Here is a 20,322-nt window from a genome sequence, read left to right on the forward strand (position 1 = left end):
CCTGTGTAGATGTACCCTTTGTCATCGCTGAGATCAAAATAGACTACTCATGCATGTTCTGCGATGTACTACGTACATCCGGGCTGAATACCCAGAGTGTGCTGCTGAATGTACCAGGTACATCTTCCTACATGCAGCTTAATATGCCAGGTATTTCTAGGCTGAAAGCATGTGCCATGCGGCCAGATAAACTAGGTGCTTCACGGCAGAATGCACACTAAATACAGTAACTCCTCGCTTAACGTTGCAGTTATGTTCCTGAAAAATGCAACTTGAAGCGAAACGATGTTAAGTGAATCCAATTTCCCCATAAGAATTAATGTAAATAGGGGGGTCAGTTTCCAGGGAAATTTTTTTCACCAGACAAAAGACTCTATCATATATATTATATTATATTATATTATATTATAAGTTTATATAGTATATTATAGTATAAGTTTTAAACAAATAATGTGATATTGTACACAGCAATGATGATTGTGAAGCTTGGTTGAGGTGATGGAGTCAGAGGGTGGGATATTTCCCAGGGAATGCCTTACTGCTAAATGATGAACTAGCACTCGGCTGAGCCCTCAAGGGTTAACACATTGTTGTTAATGTAGCCTCACACTCTACAAGGCAGCATAAATGGAGGGAGTGGAGACAGCATGTCAGAGAGAGACAGACACACACCCTGTGAGTGTGAGAGAGTGAGATGCGCATTAACCCTTTAAGTATGCTGATCACACTTTATGTACGTTGCCTTTTTAAGTAGATCAGCAAGTTGAGACAGTAATGCTCCGTCCTGAGCCCTGCCGTGTCCCCCTCCCCCCTTGCCCGCTCTATGGAGATGGGGGAAGTGGGGGGCAGGAGCGAAGGAGACACCCTGACATTAGCCCCCCCTCTTGCCCCTCCTGCACAGCAAGCAGGAGGCTCCTGGGAGCAGCTCCAAGGCAGAGGGCAGGAGCAGCACATGGCAGTAGAGGGAGGAACTGCTGGAAATTGATAGCCTGCTGGGCGTCTGTGGCGGTGCTGCCCGTGGGAGCCAGCTGAGGTCACTCAATCAGGGTGAACTGCAAACCAAACGGGGCAGACGAACCCCAAACGCTGGTGGTTATTCCAGTACTTAGATTTACCAACCAGCACAAAACAGCTTCTACAGTACCTCACTGGTTACTTAGAAGTCCAAACCCCGCAGTTCCCTTAAAGTGCCCAGCCTCAGGCCTCCGTCCAGACACACCTGTCAGATATAATGATGATTCCTAAGAATCTTACTTCATCATATAAAAGAAAAGGTTCTTCCAATCCCAAAGGATCAGCCACATACCCAGGTCCAATTATAACTTAGATCTTACCCAAAATACACGCTATAACCAATTCTTATTAAGTAAGCTAAAATTTATTAAAAAAGAAAAGAGAGAGAGTGTTGGTTAAAAGATTAATCTACAAACAGACTTGAATTCAGTTCTTGAGGTTCAGATACACAGCAGAGATGAGCTTGTAGTTGCCAAAAGTCCTTTTAGAAATAGTCCATAGGTTATAGTCCAATGTCCATATTCAGGGTGGCTCCAGTCAATGACTGGGGATCTCAATCCTTATGGCTTAAGGTTTCCCCCTCTTGAAACCCAAAGCAGATCTGAGATGAAGAAGGATCGTGTCCCAGGCTTCTTATACATTTCCAGCAGCCTTTTGGCCTGAGAAAACAATAGGCTCAACTCCTTCTCCCAAACATCCTGGCAATTAGCACAGAGTAATTTACCCATTAAACAGTTCAGATACAGGTTAGCACAACCTTCAAAGAGACACAGAGACAATAATACTATTTTACTCAAGTATCATTATAAATGTTAATATTCCTTTTTTTGATCTTTGAATTAAAACTATAGCAATAGACAAGACTTGTTTGCTGTCATCACAAGACCTGAGCAAACATCTCCCCTTCTACCTCTAACAATGCCGACTTGCATTTCAAAGCTCTAGTCATTTACATATCTTCCTAACCCGTCCTTAAGGTTCACCCATGGGTCAGGTCAGTCTGTGAGTTAATTAACTCTTTCTGTTCCTGTCATCTTTCAATGAGATATTATATCACAGTCATAATGTCACAGCGTCTGCCGGTCCACCCTGGTTCCAAGCCCACACCAGCTAGTTCCAATGGGCTGCTCTTTCTGCAAGACGTGGACAAATCAGGCAGCTGCCAAACGACATTAGAAGGGAGCATTGCACAACTTTAAATGAGCATGTTCTCTAATTGATAGGTAAGGTAATGAAAGGAGATATACCAATCTCCTAGAGCTGGAAGGGACCTTGAAAGGTCATCTAGTCCAGCCCCCTACCTTCACTAGCAGGACCAATTTTTGCCCCAGATCCCTAAGTGGCCCCCTCAAGGATTGAACTCACAACCCTGGTTTTAGCAGGCCAATGCTCAAACCACTGAGCTATCCCTCCCTACCTTAATCAGCAATCTAACAACAAAACAATGTTAACCGGGACAACTTTAAGTAAGGAGTTACTGTGATGTGCATCTCCTAGTAGCAAGGTACACCAGGTAGGATACTTGTAACCAAGTGGGGTTCATTACTCAAGACTTGTAATGACATTCTAAAAACTCTAAATGAGTTTGCAAAGAAAAAATATAAGGGTTTGTATGATTAGTGTTATTGCAACATGACTGATGAACTAAACAAAAGGTCAGTCCACTTCTTCCAGAGCTGAGACTGGCTCCTAGTATGTATTTCATTCACAGGGTCTGTTCATTCCATGTGTTATGTTTTATAAGGAAAGACATTTATGTGAGACTTACAAAAGATGCCACAACAAGATAACCTGTCAGGTTCCAACAGCACAGGCGTTGATCCATCCGTGTTCTTCCTGACGGGCATCCCAGGGCTGGAAGCTCTGCACCTCTGGATCTCCATCCCCTTCTGCTCAGTGTTCACCGTGGCCCTTTTAGGAAACTGCATCCTCCTGTATGTTATCAAGACAGAAACCTCCCTACACAAGCCCATGTTCTATTTCCTCACCATGCTGGCCGTGATCGACCTGGTTTTATCCACAACCACCGTGCCGAAAATACTGAGCATCTTCTGGTTTAATTCCAGGGAGATCAGCTTTAATGCCTGCCTGGTGCAGATGTTTTTCCTTCACTCATTCTCCATCATGGAGTCTGCTCTGCTGCTGGCCATGGCCTTCGACAGGTACGTGGCCATCTGCAACCCCCTGAGATACGCCTCCATCCTGACCAATTCAATGATAGCAAAGATCGGGCTGGTGGCTTTGGCCCGGGCTGTTGTGCTAGTGATCCCTCTGCCCTTCCTCCTCAGAAGGCTGCCCTACTGCGGCTCCCACGTCATCTCCCATTGCTACTGTGAGCACATGGCCGTGGTCAATCTGGCCTGTGCCAACACCAGGTTCAATAACATCTATGGGATCATTGTAGCTCTCTTCATTGTGGGGCTGGATCTGATGTTCATTGTCCTGTCATATGTCAAGATCCTAAGGGCTGTCTTAAGCCTGGCATCCAAAGAAGAGCAGCTCAAGGCTTTTGGCACCTGTGGCTCCCACCTTTGCGCCATCTTAGTATTCTACATCCCCATAGTCCTCTCCTCAACAATACACAGGTTTGGGCACCATGTCGCCCCACACATACACATCCTACTGGCAAATTTCTACCTTCTCTTTCCTCCCATGATGAATCCCGTTGTGTACGGTGTGAAAACCAAACAGATTCGCGTCCGGGTGCTTCTCCTGTTCCGAGGGAAGAGCATCTAGGCTGAGCAGGAGGGGGCTGCTGAGTGATCAGGAAGCAGAGGATGCAGGAGAGGTTTTCTGAGTAACTTAGACAGCATGTTTGTGGGGGCTTTGTGTATGCTGGGATGGGAACTCCACCTCCGACTCACAGGGAGCCATACACGTCCCCTACACGAGCTTAGCGCTGCTGGCCGGAAGGTGATCTTGGCCATGACCTTGTCCTCACTCGGCCCCATGTGTGGAGTGTGTAGAAGTGTGAAGAGGCGTGTGAAAGCTCCTTGCACATTCTCGTGCTTTGCTGGAACATCTGGCCTTTATTACTGACACACCCAGCCACAGCCATGGATGTGCATGCTGCAGGAACAAATGCTGTATCTGCCCCAGAAGTTCAGTCAGCTCTGAGATGTAGCAACACACCTAGGCACCAGAATAAGTGCTGAGTGCTGGGCTTTTCTGTCCCAAACATGCAAGCATGGAAGCTGTTGGGTGCAAACCTTTTTTTTTTTTTAATCTGGCCTTAGTTGTGGTGCCTGAACATGTGAAAGTCTGTCCCCAGTGGTTTAACCCTACCACACAGCAGCACAATGCACCAGGTCAAGAGAGGGGGGCGAGGAAAGTTGTATCTGCCTCAAAGAGCACTTTGAAACTCCCCAAATCCTTATCAGAGTGATCTCAGGCACAAAGTGTTCAAAGTCCACTTTCTGATATTGTCAATAAATAAAGGAAACAGAGTATTGTCTCCATGTGTGTGTCTGTGTGCGTGTGTGTGTGTTAATAAAATATTCGGGGAAAAGTCTTGCTCCACTTTGCTATCACCTTTGTTCTTGTTGTCTAATATATGCTGGGTAGCATATAGATATATATCACATTGATAATTTGTATTATCTGCACCGTACATATGCTAGTAGTACGTATTACCTACCAATAACATTAACCACAAATATTGTAGCAAAAGAACTAGATAAGTTAAAAAAGGAACTAGATAAGTTCATGGAGGACAGGTCCATCAATGGCTATTAGCCAGGCTGGGCACAGATGGTGTCGCTAGCCTCTGTTTGCCAGAAGCTGGGAATGGGTAACAGATGTGGATCACTTGATTATCTGTTTTGTTCATTCCCTCTGGGGCAGCTGGCACTGGCCGCTGTCGGAAGACAGGATATTGGGCTAGATGGACCTTTGGTTTGACCCACTATGGCCGTTCTTATGTTTTTAACAGTGATATAGCTGAAATGGCCTATACCGTAATCCTGTTCATTCACTTATGCTTAGTATCCCATCATACCTTGCATTTGCTTAACTAAGCATTTGGCACAAGCAGATAGGAAACTTGTCAACATGTGTCACTTGAAAAATCATATTAATAATAGTAGCTTAAATTTGTACCTGAGGGAGCCCACCGTCAGTGTAAAGTGAATGCAGTATTGCTGCATGGGACGGCTCTTTGGAGACTGGTATCGTATCAAACCTTTTTCCTGCGCTATATTAATCAACCTACCTGACATTGGTTATTTGGGCTCTTGAGTATAGTTCATAACAAAATAATGAACCAAAGTGTGGCCAAAAGATACAATTTATCAACAATTCCAGATAGTTTGAATAACCACCCATAGATATCACTGCAGAGATCCTATGGCCCATTTTCCCTGGAAAACTTCTTAGTTCTGGCACCCTGTGAGGTAGCATAAAGAGAAATGGTCCCTTGGCCTCCACGACATACCTCCACCGTGGCTCCCCACCCCTGGCTGAGGCCCTTTCACCATAGTGCCAGGGGTCATGGGTGGAGTTGGGAGGACTATGGGGGGCACTTCCCCCCAAACTACATATGTTGCTAGTGGAGGGGGGCACAATTTAAAGGTTCAGCTGCCCTACCTGAACAACTCAAGTCACAGCCTCACGCTGGGCAGGCCCCTCCCAGCCGCAAGGCACCCGGCACCACCATGTACAACTGGGAAGTGGACAGCGATGAGGAGTCCTGTGCCAGGACCAGCCCCAGGCCACCGCTGGTGGAGTGGACAAGCATTTCTGGCAGGTGGCAGAGGGCGAAGCGGAGCTGCTGGGGGTGGGCAAGGAGAAGGGGCTGGTCCTGAGAGGAGGTGGTTCCCAGGTGGCTGGAGGGTTCATGGCTGTTCCTGCTCAGGGCCACCGCACCCCATGATCTGTGGCTGTTGTGCCCCCTGGAGTATCAGCCCTGCTGCCCCCCAGGGACTGGGGCTGAGGGTGCCACGCTGTTTCCACCTGGACAATGCCGTGATCTGGACCAACAGAGGTAACTGCCGGGCCTGTTCCCGGATGAGGGGTGCCTGTGAGGTGCACCAGGTTACTGGGTGGTGCCTGCGGCAGGGCTGCCGGGTGATGACAGGGATGTTGCCGGGTGTCCGGTTTGACCGGAATGTCCGGTCGGGAAGGGGAAGCTGTCAGCGTCCGGACAGCACCGCTGCAGTAACCCGCCTCCGCCACCGGGGGCCGGGAAGAGCAGCAGCTGCAGCTGGAACCTCGAGCGACTGGGCGCCGGCCGGGATGGGGAGGGGGGGACACACCTGTCTGACCCCCTCCGCCCACTGTGCCCCGATTCCCCTGCCCCGCTGTGCCCCGATTGGGCAGGCTCCTCGTCAGCTCCTCCTGGCCCGGCTCTGCGGGCAGCAGGTAAGTCCCTGGGTGTGGGGACGGAGCGATGGGGGTGGGAGTGGAGAACAAGCAACGGGGGGGATACAGGTGAGGCCGGAGGTGGGGCCTCAAAGTCAGAGGCACAGCAGGGGGCGGGGCCTCCGCAGAAGGGATGTGGTAGGGGCGTGGCCTCGGAGTAAGAGGTGGGGAGAGGGAGGTACCTTAGGGGAAGGGGCAGGGCAGGGGTGTTGGGATTTCAGACAATCCCAGGTGATGAGCTCCAGGCACACAGCGGGGACTGGCTCTGGCACCTGTCTGGTCATAGACTAGAGTCATAAACTTTAAGGTCAGAAGGAACCATCGTGATCATCTAGTCTGACCTCCTGCACATAGCGGGGCACAGAATCTCACCCACCCACTCCTGTAACAAACCCCTGACCTATGTCAGAGCTATTGAAGTCCTCAAATCGTGGTTTAAAGACTTCAAGGTGCAGAAAATCCTCCAGCAAGTGACCCATGCCCCATGCTGCAGAGGAAGGCGAAAAACCCCCAGGGCCTCTGCCAATCTGCCCTGGAGGAAAATTCCTTCCTGGCCTCAAATATGGTGATCAGTTAAACCCTGAGCATGTGGGCAAGACTCACCAGCCAGCACCCAGGAAAGAATTCTCTATAGTAACTCAGATCCCATCCCATCTAACATCCCATCACAGGCCATTTACCGCTAATAGTCAAAGATCAATTAATTGCCACAATTAGGCTGTCCCATCATACCATCCCCTCCATAAACTTATCAAGCTTAGGCCTGGTCAACACTGGGGAGGATCGATCTGAGATACGCAACTTCAGCTACGAGAATAGCATAGCTGAAGTCAACGTATCTTAGATCGACTTAGAATCACTTACTTCAAATCCTCACGGTGCAGGGTCGATTGCCACAGCTCCCCCGTTGACTTTGCTTTCGCCTCTCGCCGAGTTGGAATTCAGCAGTCAACGGGAGAGCGATCGGGGATCGATTTATCGTGTCTACACTACACGCGATAAATCGATCCCCGATAGATCACTCGCTACCCACCAATCCGGCGGATAGTGTAGATGTACCCTTAGTCTTGAAGCCAGATATGTCTTTTGCCCCCACTGCTTCCCTTGGGATGCTGTTCCAGAGCTTCACTCCTCTGATGGTTAGAAACCTTCGTCTAATTTCAAATCTAAACTTCCTGATGGCCAGTTTATATCCACTTGTTCTTGTGTCCACATTGGTGCTGAGCATAAATAATTCTTCTCCATCCCTGGTATTTATCCCTCCGTTATATTTATAGAGAGCAACCATAGCTCCCCTCAGCCTTCTTTTGGTTAGGCTAAACAAGTCAAGCTCTTTGAGTCTGTTTGGATTTCAGGCAACCCCAGGTGATGAGTTCCAGGTGCACCTGCCTGGTCCCGTCGCCCTCTGGCTGGCCCTGGTCCCAGCTGAGGTGAGGGGCCGCGCACGCCCTGCGGTGCCCTCCCCTGATGGACGTGAGGCAGCCCGGGGAGGCCAGGCTGGTGCTCACAGCCCCTGGCCTGATTTCCCATTTGGTCAGTCTGAGGGGACGACGGGCTGCCGGCCCCGTGGGCGAGGCGGGAGGGGGCACTATCAACCTGCATCCACTGATAGTGGGGGGAACAATTTAAAGGTTCGGCCACCCCCCAAACAACTCGAGTCACAGCCCCTCCATCCCCGGGCAGGCCCTGCCCTTACCCTCCCTCTCCCCTCCCGGAAAGAAGCCGCCGTCACCCTGCCGTGCCCAGCTGTAGCTCCTGCCTCTCCCCCCGGGGTGCAGCTTGCAGTTCACCTGGCCTCCGAGCTCACTTGACTGGCTCGGCTCCGACCAGCCGCCTCACAGGGAAGGGGCCCGGCAGCACCATGTGACCGAACAGGAGCTGGTTCTGAGTCAGCAGGAAACCCACACACAGGAGTGGGGCAGCCCCGGCCCCACCCTGAGCTCCTGGAGGCTGGGTGCTTTCCAGCCATGGCTTCCAAGCCCCTCCCACTTCCCCCCGGCTGTGGACACATGCGCATTAGCCACCATGTGGCCATGATTAAGTCCCCTCCCCACCCTGGGTCACTATGGACGATCTGAGGAAACACCAGGGCAGGTGCCCAGGCCCACGGGCCAGCAGCGACCCCACAGTGGGCCCAGCACTGCAAGCCTGGGGTAGGCGTGGAATTTGTCCCCCAAACGTGGCCCCATTGTCCTGGCTGCAGCCGCCCCCCCAAATATTGAAGTCAAACTATGCCTATGCAGGGAGGCCCTTCTTCCTACCCAAAGAGGAAGTGGTAGCAGCTGCAATTGTGTAGTGTTGCTGCCAATGTTCCACCCCAGAGCTGGCTGAATGTCTGCAACGGGCGAGTGGGTCTGTCCAGAATGAGGTTTGGGGGGGTTGTTCTGGATAAAAGACGCTGTGTACATGTAAGATGTCATTATCCATTCCTTTCCCAAACCAGTGTTCAGTTGTCTTCATAGTCAAGTCCAAGCAGAGCCCTAACACACAGGGTGAAGTCCTGCACACTGTGTGCACACTTTTGCACCTGCCCAGTTTAGGTATGTAAATCCCCTGGGGCACACGTCGGTTGAGGGGATTTGCACACTTGTTGTGGGCGAGTACAATATGGCCTACACTTGCATGCACTCTGCTGAGGGTTTGGCCCGCACCTTTTCATGTAGCTGTCGATATGAACAGCCACCCAGGAGGAAAGACCTGGGTTAATCTACATTCACCACTTGCTGTGACTCCCTAGGCTCCAAAGCAAATGTGCTGTGTGGGGAGTAAAGTCAGCAGGGTGTCATTAGCTGAGGTCCCAGCTGCCGGCTCCCACCAAGGCCTGCTGGCAGCTCCACTCCTGGCCCTGTTCCAGCCCCCAGCCTTGGCTGCTGTCCGTGGCTCCCTTCTTGGCCTGGTGGCGAGGCAGGGTGTGGAGCTGCACCTGGCCAAACCCACCTCCAGCTGCAGCCTCCATACATACGTCCGTGTTGTCCCCCCACCCCCAAGCCACAGCCCTGCTCCCAGCCCAGCTCTGAGACGTGGACAGAGGTAAGGGGGGGGGGGGCGCGACCCTCAAAAGTTTGGGGACCACTGAATGAAAAACTTCTTTCAAATATTCTATGTAAGGCAGAAATCACCTGAATTCACATTTATAGCCGCCTTCCCCACATAATATAAAAAAACCTCTTATACATGTTTAGAAGGAAAGTAGAAGCCGTAAAACTACATTCCGGGATCTGTGTAAACAGATGGGGAGATCATAGATGTTTTATAGCGAGAGAGGTGTCATATTAGCCACAGGCGTTAGATTGGCATTCAGTCGCTGATTAAAGCCAAAGGTTTCTGAAAGAGTTTATTGAACTAGATTAAATCTTCATTTCATAAAACAAGCAAGTAAAAGTGCTCACGTGGGGTATAGCCCTGGAGAGGAGAGACTAGACAGTAGCATTTATATATCAGAGGGGTAGCCGTGTTAGTCTGGTTCTGTAGAAGCAGCAAAGAATCCTGTGGCACCTTATAGACTAACAGATGTTTTGCAGCATGAGCTTTCGTGGGTGAATACCCACTTCTTCGGATGCAAGCAGCTTGCATCCGAAGAAGTGGGTATTCACCCACGAAAGCTCATGCTGCAAAACATCTGTTAGTCTATAAGGTGCCACAGGATTCTTTGCTGCTTCTAGCATTTATATGAATCCTGGGCAGAGAGCCTGGAAGCAAGCGAACTTAGATTTCAAACGCTCTGAAGCACAGAGATACTAGAAGGGTTCAGTTAGGTGGCTTGTTTAAATATTTTCTGAGTCTTCTCTCTTCCGCTTCCTCTTGGAGACTTTGGATTTTTTTCTTGTTGTTTTTTCCCTCTAATATAAAGTACAAATTATTTGATGACACCACATTTTACTCTTTATTTCTGGAAATAGAATGCAGCTCAGATCTTATATTATTTTAGGCCTATACACCTGGCTTCATGAGCAATTAAGGACCCCCCTTCAAAACACAAATACAAATAGTTGAAATATGAAGATTAGACACTCTCTGCTTCCCCGTTCCCATGCCCCTAACATGCACACAGACTTGAAATGAACTGATTCTCCAGACCCCGATGGGATAGGCCAGTTCTACACTACAGAGGTTTGTTGGCATGGCTATTGCAGTCAGGAGTGTGAAAAATACACACCCCTGACAGACATAAGCCATGCCAGGAAAACCCGTGTAGACACAACTGTGACACCGCACCCCAAAGCACCCCATATTTACCATACTGATGGAATTATGATACGTTTTGTACAAAGTATGCTTTGTGAGGTATCATTATAAGCGTCTTGATCTGCTAAACAGTGATATCTCGGTGGATTGTAGAAAAGTTGGCACCAGCAGTGTCCATGGTGGCACATTGGGACAGACAAGCCCAGCACTCCACACTCCCCTTTGTTACCAGCGCTGCACACATGGGGCAGAGAGAGGACAAGGCATGGCCAAGATCACCTTCCGGCAGCAGCACTAAGCTCGTGTAGGGAATGGTGTATTGCTCCCTGTGAGTTGGAGATGGAGTTCCCATCCCAGCACTATGCACTTGCACTATGGGGAAAGGGCCTCAGCCAGGGGTGGGGACCCACGGCGGAGCTCTGTCGTGGAGGCCGAGGGACCATTTCTCTTTATGCTACTCCACAGGGTGCACAAAAATCAGAAGTTTTCCAGGGAAAATGGGCCATAGGATCTCTGCAGTGATATCTATGGGTGGTGATTCAAACTATCTATAATTGTTGGTGAATTGTATCGTTTGGCCACACTTTGGTTCATTATTTTGTTATGAAATATACTCAAGAGCCCAAATAACCAGTGCCAGTCAGGTTGATTAGTATGGTGCAGGAACAAGGTTCGATACGATACCAGTCTCCAAAGAACCTGTGGGGCTATGTTAGATTCACCTTACAGTGGCGGTGGGCTCCCTCAGGTACAAATTTCAGCTGCTATTATTTATATGATTTTACAAATGACACATTTTGACAAGACTGCTCTCTGCTTCTGCCAAATGCTTAGTTGAGCAAATGCAAGGTATTATGGGATACTAAACATAAGTGAATGAACAGGATTATGGTATAGGCCAGTTTCAGCGATATCACTGTTAAGAACATAAGAACAGCCATAGTGGGTCAGACCAAAGGTCCTTCTAGCCCAGTATCCTGTCTTCTGACACTGGCCAATGCCAGGTGCCCCAGAGGGAATGAACAGAACAGAGAATCCTCAAGTGATCCATCCCCTGTTGCCCAATCCCAGCTTCTAGCAAACAGAGGCTGGGGACACCATCCCTGCCCATCCTGGCTCATAGGGTATGAATTGATCTCGTTCTTTTTTTAACTTATCTATTTCTTTTGTTACAATATTTGTGGCTAACGTTCTTGGTACTTAATAGATACAACTAGTATATAGATATGGTGCAGGTAATACATATTATGAATGTGATATATATCTATATGCTACCCAGCATATATTATGCAACAGGATCAAAGGTGATAGCAAAGCAGAGCAAGACTTTTTCCTGAGTATTTTATACACACACACACACACAACACTCTGTTTCATTTATATATTGTCAGTATCAGAAAGTTAACTTGGAACACTTTGTGCCAGAGATCATGCTGGTAAGGATTTGGCAAGTTCGAAGTGCCTTGTCCTTCTGTGTGGTGGGGTTAAACCACTGGGGGCAGACTCTCAAATGTTCAGACACCACAACTAAGGTCAGGTTTCCCCTAGAAAAGGTTGGCACCAGCAGCTTCCATGGTGGCACATTTGGCACAGAAGAGCCCAGCACTCAGCACTTATTCTGGTGCCTAAATGGCCCCGGGTGTGTTGCTACATCTCAGCGGTGACTGAACTTCAGGGGCAGATACAGCATTTGTTACTGCAGCATACATGTCCATGGCCGTGCCTGGAAGTATCAATAATAAAGGCCAGATGTTCCAGCAAAGCAAGAGAAGGTGCAAGGAGGCTTCACACTCCTCACACTCCTACACACTCCACACATGTGGCCAAGTGAGGACAAGGTCATGGCCAAGATCACCTTCTGGACAGCAATGCTAAGCTCGTGTAGGGGACGTGTATGGCTCCCTGTGAGTCGGAGGTGGAGTTCCCATCCCCGCGTACACAAAGCCCCCACAAACATGCTGTCTAATTACCTCTCCTGCATCCTCTGCTTCCTGATCACTCAGCAGCCCCCTCCTGCTCAGCCTAGAAGCTTTTCCCTCGGAACAGAAGCAGCACCCGGTCACGAATCTGTTTGGTTTTCATACCGTACACAATGGGGTTCACCATGGGAGGAAAGAGGAGGTTGAAATTGGCCAGCAGGATGTGTACATGCGGGGCAACATCGCTCCCGAATCTGTGTACCGTTGCGGTGAGGACCAGAGGAATGTAGAATAGTAAGATGGCGCCAAGGTGGGAGCCACAGGTGCTGAAAGCCTTGAGCTGCTCTTTCTTGGATGCCAGGCTTAAGACAGCCCTTAGGATCTTGACATACGATAGGGAGATGAACATCAGATCCAGCCCCACATTGAAGACAGTTATGATGATCCCATAGAAGTTATTGAACCTGGTGTCAACACAGGCCAGCTTCACCACGGCCATGTGCTCACAGTAGCAATGGGAGATGACGTGGGACCCGCAGTAGGGCAGCCTGCTGAGGAGGAAGGGCAGAGGGATCACTGGCAGAATAGCCCGGGCCAAAGCCACCAGCCCGATCTTTGCTATCACTGAATTGGTCAGGGTGGTGACGTACTTCAGGGGGTTGCAGATGGCCACGTACCTGTCGAAGGCCATGGCCAGCAGCAGAGTAGACTCCAGGGTGTTGAACGAGTGCAGGAAAAACATCTGCACCAGGCAGGCATTAAAGCTGATCTCCCTGGAATTAAACCAGAAGATGCTCAGTGTTTTCGGCACAGTGGTTGTGGATAAAACCTGATCGATGACGGCCAGCATGGAGAGGAAATAGAACATGGGCTTGTGTAGGGAGGGCTCTGTCTTGATAGTATACAAGATGGTGCAGTTTCCTAGAAGGGCCATGGTGAACATTAAGCAGAAGGGGATGGAGATCCAGAGGTGCAGAGCTTCCAGCCCCGGGATGCCCGTCAGGAAGAACACGGATGGATCAGAGCCTGTGCCGTTGGGAGTTGACAGGTTACCCTGCAGGAGCATCCTCTGCAAGTTTCACATCAATGTCTGTCCTGTCAATAAAACATAGGAGATGGTGAACAGACACTATACACATGTGTCTGGCTCACAGGGTGCAACTCCATTGGGAACGGATGACAAGGTCTGGCGCTGATAGAAACATTGATTGGGTAGTAAATATCGAGGACCTCAAATTAATGAAAGCCTGGATCCAGGGGTGTAAGTACAAAGTGATAAGATATCAGCTACTGCAGGGCTCTTGAATCTGGCAGGCAAAGGCATAACAAGTTCTAGTGGCTGGAAGTTGAAACCTTCAGAGTGCAAACTGTGAATAAGATGCAACTGTGCTACTGGAACTAAGATGGAATTAACCAGTTCAAGAGAACCATCAGAGGCTTAGTAAGTTCTCCATGGCTCAGGGTCTTTCAATAGAGATTGGATGTTCTCAGAGAGATGTTCTAGCTCAACCACAAGTTACTGGGCTGCATGCAGGAATCATCGGGTGGGTTCTTTGGCCTGTGATATGCAGGAAGTCAGGCTAGATGGCCATGATGGACCGTTCTTGCCTTAAAAATCTACCACTCTATTATCTCAACAGACATTGCATCCATTTCAGTCACGTCTGGAGTTGGCTCTACACATCAGATCTCTGACACCAATCCTTATCTTCAGAAGACTTTCCAATTTTCACTACCTTTTGTGTTATCGTGAGTGTTTCTTTCAGTGCCATTACCAGAGTACCTGAGTGCTTGGGGGAGACACGATGAACTTCGTACTCCATTTACATTTGCAGCTTTCAGATTTCAAATTATTTATTTTGCTATTTTGGAGCACTGGGCACTTGTGCAAGATCAACCCGGATTGGCTCCAACCCACAAAACATATCAAGCAAATCAGCTGAAACCAGCCGAAATTAGCAAAACCCTTCCCTCCCTCAAACAGCGACCCACCCCCTGGCTCCTACACTTGCCCAGGTGAGAAGTTAGGACAGTAGATATGGGCTTTGCAGCATGGTTAGGGTATTTCTGACCAAGGTTGAGTAGGGACTGAATTCCAAGGGAAGTCCCCTGACCCCAGCCTACTCTCTGTTATGCTGGGGAGTAGGGAGGGGAGGGGGGCAAACTCAATCCCTCTCCTTTTCCTGATCTCTATCACTGCTGACAACACCTCCAGCCTCGCACTCACTCAGGGCTACAACCTGGCAGACATCTTTGACCCCTCCGACCTGCATGTGCAGGGTGTGTCCAAGTGCTGTCATGTCGCTCTCCATCATGTTCCTAAGATCCTACCCTTCTATCTACACAACAAAAACTCTCCTCCATCTCCAGCTCCTCATCATCTCCAGCCTTGGTTCCGGCAACCTCCTCCACTCTGGTCCACATGCCCCTTCTCACACCTCCAAACCATGAAATCCCTCCACAGGCTCCTTGTCCTCATCCTCAGGGTCCTTCACAGCTCCGTCTCCTTACTGATCCACTCAGTTCTCTTCCTGTGTCATCCCCTCTCCCCTCCACTCTGCCAGGGATGGAGCAACCACCTGTCTGTGTCTCCCACGTTGCCTCCCTAATATAGAATAGCCATCCTGAACCGGCGCCCTCCCCATTCCTGCTTCACACCCATCCTCAAGACCCACTCAGCCAAGGAACAATGGACCATTGGGTAGAGCTGATATGCATGTATTTAACATAACAGATGCATATAATGGCAGGAAAAAATGGTCCGTATTTTGGTTTGTATTCCTTTATCTCCCCCTCCGTATGTTACAGAAGGCTTAATGTTGATGAAGAACAGTATCTGTGTGTGCATGTGTGAGTGTGTGTGAGATAGTGTGTGTGTCTGTACAGTGCCTTGCACATTCTGAGTGTTATCTGAAGGTCAATAATTCTCAATATCTAGAGAACGTACAAAATCCCCCCAAACTTCCCAATCATTTGGTGGAGGAATTTTAACACGTGGCTCCTGGCTCCATCCCATCATTAGCTCTTAGAGCTTTCCACCTTTGTTTGCACCCACAATGATCTGCCAGCAGGAATGTGGGCACAGAGGCCCCTATACACCTGATTTGTGGGGGCAGCTATTTCCAGGTGCAAATGATGCCTTCAGAACGGAAGGCCAGGTTTTAAAAAAAAGTGAGCCTCAGATGTAAGCCGCCTAGTCTCTTTCACATAAACTGCATTCCACAATCCCAGGCACCTTAACAGAAAGGAACTAGGGCCAACGCTGGAGTTAAGAGAGGTCATCTGCCTGTGAAACGGCTAAAGAGCCACTCAGCACCACATTCTCAATCTTGGGTGTTGAAAGTATTTGCCTTCATCCACGCTTGGGCACATAGCTTGATTTTTAGGAGGTGCTGAACACTCATCAGCTCCCATTGAAAACCAGATCACTCGTTTAGGTGAAAACCAGATCATTCATTCCAAATATAGACCATAGCTGCCTAGCGATAGGCACCCAAGCTGGATCAGGTGGGGAACAATACAAAACCGCAGATGAAACAGGAAATTAAAATATACAGCAGCAGAATTTGGATCAGGTTTTGAACTTGCCCAGAATGTGGGTGTGTTTGGATCTGAGGTTCTGCTTCACACCCGTCTATGGCTACAGAACAGTACAATTCCTTTGCCCACATGAATCGGATTTCATGGGTGAACTCACCAGAATCCTGCAGTGCTCCCTTCCTTTCCTAGGGCCTCGCTCTCCCTCACGGGCTGTGTGAGGTCCACACGCTCACCCGGAGCTGCCTGCCTTTGGTGGATTTATAGCCAGGGTGAGAGAACTCGCCTCCTCCCAGCAGGGGGGTCTTGCAGTTCAGCTGGGAATCTCTGATTCCACTTTGTCCTCTGCATCAGACAGAGTTAACGCTTTCTCTTCAGTCCTGGGAGAAAAGAAACTGTTCCTGCGTCGTGGGAATGAGAGATAGAAAAGCCATTTTCGGTCCCTCCTAGACCAAGATCCCTTAGCCATTGCAGAACTGATCATTACGGTACATTCCCCAGTGCTCTGCCCAGTCTCGTTTTAAACAACCCAAGCAATGAACTCTCTGCTACTTCCCTTAGGAGGCTGTATCCACCCTGGGGAGTCCATTAGTGTCCGGAGTACCTTCACTGGCTACGCGAGAGGGTCACCCTGGCTGGACAAATCGACTGCAGCTGCTTTCTGGCTGAATATTGAACAGTCCGCAGTCACTACGAATACAAGCTAGCTACTGCACACCACTCATGGGGAGAGGCCTTAGGAGTGCGAAAAGGCAATACAGCCTCAGAGATATTTACTCCACAGTCGGCCTAGTTATGTTATTATTTTTAGTTTGCATTGGGATAGTGCTGAGAGGCCTCAGCCTGGAAACCGAGCCCCATCATGCCAGGTGCTGTACGCACGTGTAATGAAAAGGTGCCCTACAGAGTTTCCCATCTGTGCTGATGTTTCAGTTCCCGGGTGCGATAAACTTCCCAAGAAGGAATCTCACCTCATTTCAGCCCCACACTCCCCTGAGGCATTCAGTAACCCTGTGAACAATGGGGAGACATTCGGTGCAACAAGTGGATCCTCTTGACTATAAATAAGTCTACACTGAAATAAAAACCCCCAAAACATGGCAGCATCTCAGAGCCCAGGTCAATTGACTCTGGCTCGCAGGGTTCAGGCTGCGGGGCTCAAAAGAGCAGTGAAGATGTTCCCGCTCAGGGTGAAGTCCAGGCTCTGGGCCTTCCTCCCTCACCGGCTTTCAGAGCCCAGGTTCCAGCCCGAGCAGAAATGGCTACACTGCTATCTTTAGCCCTGTACCGTGAGCCCGAGAAAGTTCACCCAGACTCTAAGACTTGCTTCGCAGGGGAGGGGGGTTTGCCGTGGAGACGGACCCTAAGAAGAGGCAGTTTCATGGCAGTGCTGGCACTTCCTGACCGCAGTCCACCTGCCAATATGGCAAGGCAGCCATTCTTGTGAGATTTCAGCTCTTCTGCTTCCATTTCTAGCTAGACCCCAGAAGGGATGAGGTGCAGTGAAAACAAAAAGCAATTCAGTGGGGTGGAGTTCCCTCGGCTTTTCAAAACCTTCAAAAAGACTTGGTTGATCTTAAACTTGGGGCCAAGATTTGGGGGATTTGTTATCCCTGGTGGAAATTCCAGTAGACTCCATAGGAATCCTTGAACTGGTCTTTCTCCTCCTCTCTCTTGATATCTTCTGGTCTGTGTGGACTAGGGGTAGGCAACCTATGGCACGGGTGCCGAAGGCGGCATGCGAGCTGATTTTCAGTGGCACTCACACTGTCTGGGTCCTGGCCACTGGTCCGGAAGGCTCTGCATTTTATTTAATTTTAAATGAAGTTTCTTAAATATTTTAAAAACCTTATTTACTTTACATACAACAATAGTTTAGTTCTATATTATAGACTTATAGAAAGAGACCTTCTAAGAACGTTAAAATGTATGACTGGCACGCAAAACCTTAAATTAGAGTGAATAAATGAAGACTCAGCACATCACTGCTGAAAGGTTGTCGACCTCTGGTGTAGACTTTTACTGGTCTCTCTTGGTTTCCACTGGAGGATCCGTAGCTGAAGGAACCAGTAGATCTGTTACAATCTTAGTCTGGCACTTGGAACAAGGTGAAAATTTGCAACAGGAATTTCCACTAGAGATTCCTGCACTCCTGGACTGTGTATACGTAGCCAGCACTGAAATGCAGCCACGTATTAATTTGACTGTGACAGTCATTGGGCACCAGCTACACAGCATGCCTGGTTAGCACAGAAAGTGTAGGAGATTGTAACATCCACTGTCACATCACCTACCGGGGGAAATTGAGGCTGCTAGAATGTGAGTTGGGGAGGGGCGGAGCCTCCGGGGGTGGGTTGGGACAGGGGTGTGCAACTTTCAGGCATTAGAAAGTTGCCAACCCCCGGTGATGAGCTCCAGGCACACAGTGGGCTGCTGAGGTGCAGAGTGTTGGCGGGGTCTGACTGTGGCACCTGCCTGGTCCCGTCGCCCTCTGGCTGGCCCTGGTCCCAGCTGAGGTGAGGGGCCGCGCACGCCCTGCAGGTGGGGGAGGCCAGGCTGGTGCTCACAGCCCCTGGCCTGATTTCCCATTTGGTCAGTCTGAGGGGAGCTGCTGGCCCGGTGGGCGAGGCGGGAGGGGGCACTATCAACCTGCATCCACTGATAGTGGGGGGCACAATGTAAAGGTTCGGCCACCCCCAGACAACTCGAATCACCCCCTCCCCCCGGGCAGACCCCACCCTTACCCTCCCTCTCCCCTCCCGGAAAGAAGCCGCCCTCGCCCTGCCGCGCCCAGCTGTAGCTCCTGCCTCTCCCCCGGGGTGCAGCTTGCAGTTCACCTGGCCTCCGAGCTCACTTGACTGGCTCAGCTCCGACCAGCCGCCTCACAGGGAAGGGGCCCGGCAGCACCATGTGACCGAGCAGGGGCTGGTTCTGAGTCAGCAGGAAACCCACACACAGGAGTGGGGCAGCCCCGGCCCCACCCTGAGCTCCTGGAGGCTGGGTGCTTTCCAGCCATGGCTTCCAAGGCTCCCTGGCTGTGGACACATGCGCATTAGCCACTGTGTGGCCAGGGTTAAATCCCCCACCCCTAGGCTCCCTATGCAAGACCTGAAGAGACAACAAGGCAGATGCCCAGGCCCACGGGCCAGCAGCAACCCCACAGTGGGCCCAGCACTGCAAGCCTGGGGTAGGCGTGGAATTTGTCCCCCAAACGTGGCCCCTTTGTCCTGGCTGGAACCACCCCCCAAATATTGAAGTCAAACTATGCCTATGCAGGGAGGCCCTTCTTCCTACCCAAAGAGGAAGTGGTAGCAGCTGCAATTGTGAAGTGTTGCTACTTATGTTCCACCCCAGACCTGGCTGCATGTCTGCAATGGGTGAGTGGATTTGTCTAGAATGAGGTTTGGGGGGGTTGTTCTGGATCAAAGAGGCCGTGTCCATGTAAGATGTCATTATCCATCTCTTTCCCAAACCAGTGTTCAGTTGTCCTCCTAGTCAAGTTCAAGCAGAGCCCTAACACACAAGGTGAAGTCCTGCACACTGTGTGCGCACTTTTGCACCTGCCCAGTTTAGGTATGTAAATCCCCTGGGGCACACGTCGGTTGAGGGGATTTGCACACTTGTTGTGGGCGAGTACAATATGGCCTACACTTGCATACACTCTGCTGAGGGTTTGGCCTGCACCTTTTCATGTAGCTGTCGATATGAACAGCCACCCAGGAGGAAAGACCTGGGTTAATCTACATTCACCACTTGCTGTGACTCCCTAGGCTCCAAAGCAAATGTGCCGCTATAATGACCCAAGTGTCTCACCTCCTACCTGGGGAGTAGTCAGCAGGGCGTCATTAGGAGACATAAATACTCTCACCCGGTTGATCCCGGCCGAGTGGCGAATCCTACAGTTTGTGTGTGACTTCAGCATGTGTTGAGAAGGAAGAAGATGCAGCCAGGGTTCAGGTGAGCTGGGATAGTTTATAGTTAAACTAATCAAGGATCTTTCTAAATATGAGGTTTTAAAAGCAAATGGAAAGCTTTGGGCCAAATCTGTTGTCTGGTGTAAACCTGGAATGAGTCTGGATTTACATCCCTATAAGTGAGAGCAGACCCGTATAAGTGAGGTGAGTCATATAGAAGGGAACTATTTAGTTCCATCAAAAACCAAACCAAAAAAAAAAAAAACTATGTGAAGAAACCATTGAGTACTCAGAAGATCAAGGGCGTTTGTGTTATGCACAGAGCCATAGTTCTCTCCCCTGGTACAAGTGCATTGGAAGAGACTCTCTATTGTGTAATGCTGTTATCATGGGCG

At 49.8% G+C, this 20,322-nt stretch overlaps 2 protein-coding genes across 2 annotated transcripts; one reads left to right on the forward strand and one right to left on the reverse strand.

Moving 5' to 3' along the window:
- The first annotated feature begins 2,787 nt into the window (after positions 1–2,787).
- On the forward strand, positions 2,788–3,750 carry LOC120373238 (olfactory receptor 52K1-like). Its single transcript, XM_039491388.1, has one exon. It carries the CDS (start codon positions 2,788–2,790, stop codon positions 3,748–3,750), a length of 963 nt encoding a protein of 320 aa, XP_039347322.1.
- Positions 3,751–12,579: 8,829 nt separating this feature from the next.
- On the reverse strand, positions 12,580–13,542 carry LOC120373241 (olfactory receptor 52K1-like). Its single transcript, XM_039491401.1, has one exon. The coding sequence runs from the start codon at positions 13,540–13,542 to the stop codon at positions 12,580–12,582; it is 963 nt and encodes a 320-aa protein (XP_039347335.1).
- Positions 13,543–20,322: the final 6,780 nt, after the last annotated feature.

This window comes from Mauremys reevesii, linkage group 1 (genome assembly GCF_016161935.1).
Source record: "Mauremys reevesii isolate NIE-2019 linkage group 1, ASM1616193v1, whole genome shotgun sequence".
NCBI classification, from domain to species: Eukaryota; Metazoa; Chordata; order Testudines; family Geoemydidae; genus Mauremys; species Mauremys reevesii.